Source organism: Polypterus senegalus, chromosome 13 (genome assembly GCF_016835505.1).
Source record: "Polypterus senegalus isolate Bchr_013 chromosome 13, ASM1683550v1, whole genome shotgun sequence".
Classification (NCBI taxonomy): domain Eukaryota; kingdom Metazoa; phylum Chordata; class Cladistia; order Polypteriformes; family Polypteridae; genus Polypterus; species Polypterus senegalus.
The window spans coordinates 105517241-105524888 of NC_053166.1; the positions used below are offsets into that span (position 1 = coordinate 105517241).

The 7648-nt window shown below is 37.9% G+C and overlaps 1 protein-coding gene across 1 annotated transcript in view; it reads left to right on the forward strand.

The window, feature by feature from the left end:
* LOC120543053 (NXPE family member 4-like) overlaps positions 1 to 3876 on the forward strand; it is a 177267-nt gene extending 173391 nt beyond the window's left edge. The window contains exon 7 of the mRNA XM_039775896.1: positions 2866 to 3876. Within this exon, the coding sequence (XP_039631830.1) occupies positions 2866 to 3419 (554 nt within the window). The 3' untranslated portion in view covers positions 3420 to 3876. The remainder of the gene's footprint in view (positions 1 to 2865) is intronic.
* The last annotated feature ends 3772 nt before the right edge of the window (positions 3877 to 7648 follow it).

Below are 7648 nucleotides of genomic sequence, written 5' to 3' on the forward strand. Positions count from 1 at the left end.
GACTGTGTACTACTCACGCTTCTGGATTTAACAGCTGCCTTTGACACTATAGACCATGAGGTCCTCATCTCCAGGCTAGAGCAGTGGGTGGGCATCACAGATTCAACTCTCCAATAGTTTAGGTCTTATCTCTCGGATAGAAGTTTTTGTGTCAGCATCAATGATCAGGAACTGGATGGCATTGAATTTTCTAAATTTTAATGAGAACAAGGCAGAAGTCATGTTGTTTAGACCCAGTGGCACCAGTGGGACCCCCTGCACCAACCTTTCTACTGTGGCTCAATATGAGAAATCCATGATCAGAAATTTAGGTTTGAAATGGGAGTCTATTTTAAAACCTAATAGCCATGTGAACGCAGTGGTAAAATCTTGCATTTTTTTTTTTTTTTTTCTCCAGCCATCTGGAGTTTTTTTTGATTTTTCTGTCCACCCTTATTCTATGTTAAGTAATGTTGACTTATTTTTATTTTTTATTGTGTCTTCTATTTTTCTATTCTTCATTTTGTAAAGCACTTTGAGCTACATTTTTTTGTATGAAAATGTGCTATATAAATAAATGTTGTTGTTGTTGTTGTTGCATTTTCCAGTTGAGGCGGCTGTCAAAAATCAAGCCTGGTTTGTCTAAACACAACCTTGAAATAGTGATACATGCTTTTGTAACTTCGCATCTAGATTACTGCAAAGCACTTTTTATTTTTGGAATTAGCCAGGCCTCCATTGCTCGCCTACAGCTGGTGCAAAATGCCACTACTCGATTTTTAACTGGTACAGCAAGCAAGAGCACATTACCCCACTTTTGGCTTCCCTTCTCTGGCTTCCAGTTCATTTTCAAATTCATTTCAAGACACTTGTATTTTTTTTTTAAATCTTTTAATTGTTGTGCCCCATTTTATCTGTCGGAACTTCTGTACGCATATGAACCGTCTCGCTCTCAGGTAATCAGACCAGTTGCTTTTACTTGTACCTAAGACACGATGCAAACTTAGAGGTGATAAGGCTTTTTCAGTTGCATCTCCAAAACTGTGGAATAATTTGCCATTGCACGTTAGGCAGGCTCCTTCACTTGCTGTCCTGTTCTTCTTACATCTTCAAACAGTGGATCCTGCCGACTACACCACTGTAACAAAACAGACAAGAACAAATTCAAAGTCCTGGGGACCGTCCCCGTTTAGTTAAAGTTGAGTTAAGCGCTTGGTGTTTACATACTTAACTAATCAATGTAAGAATGTTCTATATAATAGAACAACAGGAAGTGATGTAACAAGCAGGTGGCATTCTGGAATTGAAGTGTCATCATCTGGAGGTGAAACTGACGGGTGCAAGCGGAAGTGACATCATAAGCCAGAAGTAACTATTATTGAGGTGATTCTTCAGTTGTTCTGCAGGGAAAATGGGAGAAAGAGTTAGAGTACAGTGCCAACCCAGTTCTGGCGAGCAAATACAATAAAATTATTTGAGCCTGTAAACTATCTCCTATTTGCACATGTATGACAATATATATATTGTATATATTATACTGAAGGCTCACAAAATCTATACATATATACACACACACATGCATATATATATATATATATATATATATATATACACTATGTGCAAAATATCACTGTGGGGACAAAGTTCTTTTTATCTATAATAAAAAATGACATGTATTCTCTTGCAAAATTAAAGTACCATTAAGCAATGAATCTATTTAATATTCTGTTATACTGTTGTATATTATATTTATATTAAATTTGTGTTTAAAGATTTTTTGTAAATATAATATAAATAAATATAGTCCATTCTAAAATACTAAATTAATTTTACACTCATTACTGTAGTATCTGATGAAAATTTTATTACAGCAAATATATATAGTTGTAATCCATAAATTCATAATCCATTTAAACTACCAAATTACAAAGAAAATGTTATCTTGGTAATATAAAATCAGAGAATAAAATAAAAATAATCCCACATTAATTAAACTCTTATTTCTTAGTAAGGGAGTTCAATGATTGCAATTGAAAAGTTGAGGTGTCTCCCATGTCCATTCAGGGAGGAACGACACCAGTACACATTTCAGGAGTTTAAAACTGATGAGTCTTCTAACTAAACTCCTACTATTCTGGCCTTGGGAGATGCTTCAACTTTTTAACTGCAATCAGACTTATTAAGCTCCTCTACACAGCTCATCTTCTGCTTCAGTGTTATTGCCCAGGAGCACACCGCTCTGTCACCCTCGTTCTCCTCTACTTGCTTGTTCATTTGCACGTGCCACTTCCTGCATATGTGGGCCCTCCCCTTCCTCTCACCAAAGCGGAGATGGGGCGTTTCTGTTCCAGCACCTTCTACCTGGCAAAAAAACAATGTGCTGTATTGCGGTTTGAATTTTGCTAGACTACACGAAGTGTTGCACTCATCTCTGTACTACTGTAGGAATTTATGTAGGAATTTCTGAAGGCTCGCAAAATGTGTTTTTCTCAGTTTTTCTCTGCATTTCTGTCAGGACTATAGGCTGGGCCACTCAGAGGTTGCTTCTGGGCCACATGTGGCCCATGGGCTACCATATGAATAGGCCTGCTTTATATGGTTAAGGCCCACTGGCAGTAGAAGGGACAATAAACACATGAGACTGTGCTGTCATATTTGGAGATTTACAGCTGCAGGGGTTCACAATCCTTGTTAAAACTCTGTATCTTTTTATTGTTGCAGGTGACTGCCAGCACCACTTCTAGGTTGTTAGGACATTCTTCTGTGGCATTGTGTGAGCAGTTAAGGATGATTGTAAAAATGTCAAGCATTTGCACAGTGACTTACTCTATTTCTTAGGCTTAGCATACAAGGCATGGTGTGATTTTTTTTCTTTTATTTTGACAGATTTAAAATACTTGAAGACCACTGAGAATTTCAAGAGTAGAGCCCCAATGCTTGCTGTTGATGAACAAAGAAATATAACCGTCGACTGGAGGAAGCATGGCCATCCTTGGATTACAGCCTATTTAAATGTTATTAAGGAATGTAACTATGTGTCCAGAGAAGTAGACAAAATTGCTGGTGGGGAAAATATAATTGTAGTAATCACAGTCGGACAACACTTCCGTCCATTTCCCTTGGAGCTTCATATAAGGAGGCTTCTAAACATCCGCAAAGCAATTGAAAGGCTGAAGGCCCGCAGTCCGAAAACAAGGGTCTTCATTAAACTGGAGAATGTTCGAGAGCTGACCTCTGACACTCTTCGTTTCAGTAACTGGCATGGCTACATCCAAAATCTGGCCCAAAGAGAAGTATTTCATGGACTCAATGTGACTATCCTTGATGCCTGGGATATGACTGTTGCTGACAACACGAAAAATGTTCATCCACCCCAGCATGTTGTACACAGCCAGGTGGCCTTGTTTTTATCCTACCTCTGTCACAACTCTTCTGATTGAGTTGGTCTGTCAGTTAGAGATGTTTAGCATCCTATGGCAGTCAATGCAGGAGGTGATGGTGGTGGTAATGGTGGTGGTGGTGATGATGCAGCCCTTATGAAGGCCTTTTAATATGATTTTACAGGTTTTCTCCAGGTAAGAGTACTTATTATTACTATTATACTATTGTAAAATACACTGAGATAAAATAAAGAATATAAATAAATACAAAAGACTAAGTCTGTCTTTAGGGTGTAACAGAATGTTTTAAATTCAGGTTTGATTCCAGATTTGTGCCTGATTCTGCTTCGACTGTTCTGGACTGTAAAGAACAGATTCAGAAAATAAAACACTAAAATTTAACACTAAAAAATCTCAGTGCTTTATCCTTGTGTTTACCTGAAAAATGAATCTGTGAAGGGTGATTTTTTTTAAATAGTTAACATGTTATAGAGGATAACCACGGTGTTCATGGATTATAATAAAAATGTGTAGCTGGTTTCATGAGGCCTGTAAAATAATAGTCAATACATTGGTAATATGCCTGGAACTCCATCTGGAAAGATCCAGTTTAATATTTAATGCTGCCACACAAAACAGGACAACTGGCAAAAGGACAGGCCCATAGAGGAAAAATAAAGATTTGGAATCCCCTAGTGTCTCTCCAGAGAAATGCAGGACATATATTTTATCTTAGCTGCAATTGCTGACTGACAGGTTCTGAGGTACCTTTGGCAGGGCTCGCTAAAGTATTCAGGTTTTTTCTATGGAGGGAAATGGATTCTCAATAAACAATCATTGCACCCCTGAGATATACTACATTTATGTTTAGTAATAAATGACAAAATATACACATGAACTATATAATATGTAAAGGCTGATGGCCAAATATCAAATAAACACTTCCATAAAAAGGGCAACTACACTATGACAGTTTCCATGGTGCAATGGTTAGAGCTGTTGACTTATAATCCAAAGGTCATGAGTTTGAAACCAGCTCCCCTGCAAATTTACTGTTGTGAGCTGCTCTTATTGTTACTATTATACAATAAAAACATACATTTCATTTGTGTCTGTAACAGCCGGTATAAATGTATAGGACATGTAAAAGTTAGCGTTTTTTTTCTACACTCTTATTTTCTCAGTCACGATCACAATATAATGTCCAATGGTCCAACCCATGCTCCTGCCCCATGCTCCCGCCCCAGATGTGATGCGGTTACTTTTTATCTAAAACTGGGAATAACTGGAGATATGAGTGGTGTTTTGAGACAATGGAACTGGAAATTCTCTGATCTGGAGGGGTAAAAGCTGACACACAAACGCTGGCGAATCTACCTTCTTCATATCTCACCATCACTTGAATTTTTTTAATTCAGTTTTATTGAGTGTTCCTACTCACGCTGAATTAGTATGCACCTTATGGTCCATGATGTCAAACAACTCATTTTATGACCTGTATAGTACATTTCAGAAAACTTTGTGGCACAGATGCAACATTATACATATTATTCATATTCTTTCGCCTGCCTTCTTGTGCTTCTAATCAGTGATCGCATTTTTTGTTTTTTTTCGATCTTGCCAGTGTCCACATTTTGGTACACAGTACTGTTTCTTTTGTATTCCAGGACACACAAAGGAAATAATAATACAGAGAGGTCTGTTCTGCACTATATGCAATCATCAGATTCAAATTTTAGCAGTTCACACACACCCAAGGACCGTCCTTTCTACATTTAGGACATGTGTACCTGTTGCAATGTACACACTTCTCTCTGTGCTGTGGTTACTATTACACTGAAGAGGCACCTGACACTGACTGAGTTTGCTTAACTGGGGAAGCAGTGGTCTTGGAACAGAAGCTTGTCAATGTTGCATCCTCTTTTGCTTTATCCATCACCTTTTCTTATAAGTAGCGATGACAAAGCTCCTCTGCAAGTTGAGCAAAGAACACTCTTCTTTTCTCAGTGATTACCGTGCATGCCTTGTGCAGTACATGTGTGCGGATCGCCGCCAAGTCAATCGTGTTATATCACATAGCAACTGGGCACCTGCATGCTCCTGCCACACTGAATAAACTCATGCCTTCTGGTACACGATGTCAACACAACACCTGGGGAAAAAAGAAAAAAACGAACATATATGTCATTTTGAAGAAATCATTTTATGACCTGAATAGTACCAATCAGAAAACAGTGTTGCACTAATGCAATATTATTTGAAAACAAACAGCGTCAGATCAGCTGTAAATGTATGGCATTTCTAAAAGTTAGCTTTTTTTCAGTTTTATTATCTCAGTCTTGTTCACTTTCTCCCTCGCCCCTTGTGATCTGACTAACTAACAGCGCCAGTATAAATTCACACCCGATGTGACACTGTTTGTTTTCAAATAATATAGTCTCTTCTTACAAGAAAAGGTGATGGAGAAAGCTAAAGAGGATGCAACATCGACAAGCTTCTGTTCCAAGACCGCTGCTTCCCCAGGAAGTGTTATGGAAGTGTTTATTTGATATTTGGCCATCAGCCTTTACATATTATATAGTTCATGTGTACATTTTGTCATTTATTACTAAAACATGAAAAACGTTTCTGTTTTGTTTACATAGATTATTTAGACACAAAATGCCCATCAAGTTATTTCCCCTTACAATTCTGAGTAGCTCACTCCCAGCTAATCAATCAAGGCAGGAACTGGGAGAACTTCTTGGCTGTTCTGAGGCGATTGAGGGGATGGTATAAGGCTGCTTGCTGCTAGGGCTTATCAACACATTTAGAAGACAAAAGAGGCTGACGGAGAGGTGCGAAGGGATTTAGGGTGGGCCAGAATTATGTGTTTTTTCGTTGGCTCTAGTAATTCTAGTGCTAAGCCAGTATTTTACAACCTCGGTCCTGGGGGCATACTGTGGCTGCAGGTTTTTGTTCCAACCAGATTCCTAATCAGTGACAACACCTGATAACACTGATCTCATTTAATTAGCTGGTATTTTTTCTCTTATTCTACATTCAGAAATCCACAGCAGCATTATATTTTTATATTTATAAGACATTTAGAAATATTTCTGCTTTTTCTATAGATTTAAGTGCTTACCTCTCTTTTGTTGATTTCATTATATTTTGCCCTTTCTCTGTGCAGTTTTCCCCCTTCGTTGTATCTTATTAATGACAATTAAAAATGAGCAGAGCAGACACCCAGGCAAACAACACCGAATAATCAAAGGCTGCAACTACTATAGCATCAGACCCACTAATTAGTAAATAATGGATTAATTAAACAATTAGAACACCTTGAAAAGTAGAATGAAAATCAAGATGTAAATATTATTAAAAAGAACACAATACATTATTTCCATATGACTGCTTGGTGCATTGATAAAACAGAAGCTGGTTGGAATAAAAACCTGCAGCCTCAGTGGGTCCCCAGGATCAAGTTTGGGAAGCACTGGGTAAAGCTGTTCATTAACTATGACATATGGATTAACTAAAAGTTTGTTCTGCAGTTCTCAATAAAGACACGCCAGAGATCCTGAAATGGACCAAATTTGTCTGTGACTTTTCCTGCTATGCATATTTCATGATCATCAAATCACAGGAATGCCATTACTGCTCAAATCTGTTTACACAGAATGCCACTCTGAAGAGTGATCTGCCACTAAGAACACTGGATCAAGGTGAGCTTTTGTACTCATTCCTGGAGCAGTACATTCCAAACAGATACAGCACCCCAATCATTGCTCTTATCCCAGTCTCATCAACTAATACCCATAGGCTTGGATCTCTGAAGTTACTGCACAAACAGAGAAGATGAATGCTAAATGTAAGTTCCATCTGTTCTCTGCCCGTCAAGGGCACATTTATATGTTGTGTGTCCTGCATCATATACAGTTCAGGTTTTCTGGTCAACAATGTAGACAGCTTTACCTGCCAAAAGTGTTTAGTTAATTTAGAGTTGGTCGGGACTCAAGCAAAGTGACACCTTTTATTGGCTAACTAAAAAGATTACAATATGCAGGCATTCGAGGCAACTTCTTCAGTGAACTTACAATGAACTTACTTCATTTCAAGAAGTAATACAGAAACTGGAGTTCCCTGTGTTTATATAGACACCAGGACAGATACAACATTGGAAAATGTTTAAGTGAGGCATCTTAAATGTAAAAAATTAATAGACTGCTTCAGGCAAAGATTCATTAAACAAGAGAGGAGAACAATGTCTAGTCAAGATCTTTGGATAAGATAACTGCCCAACAAAG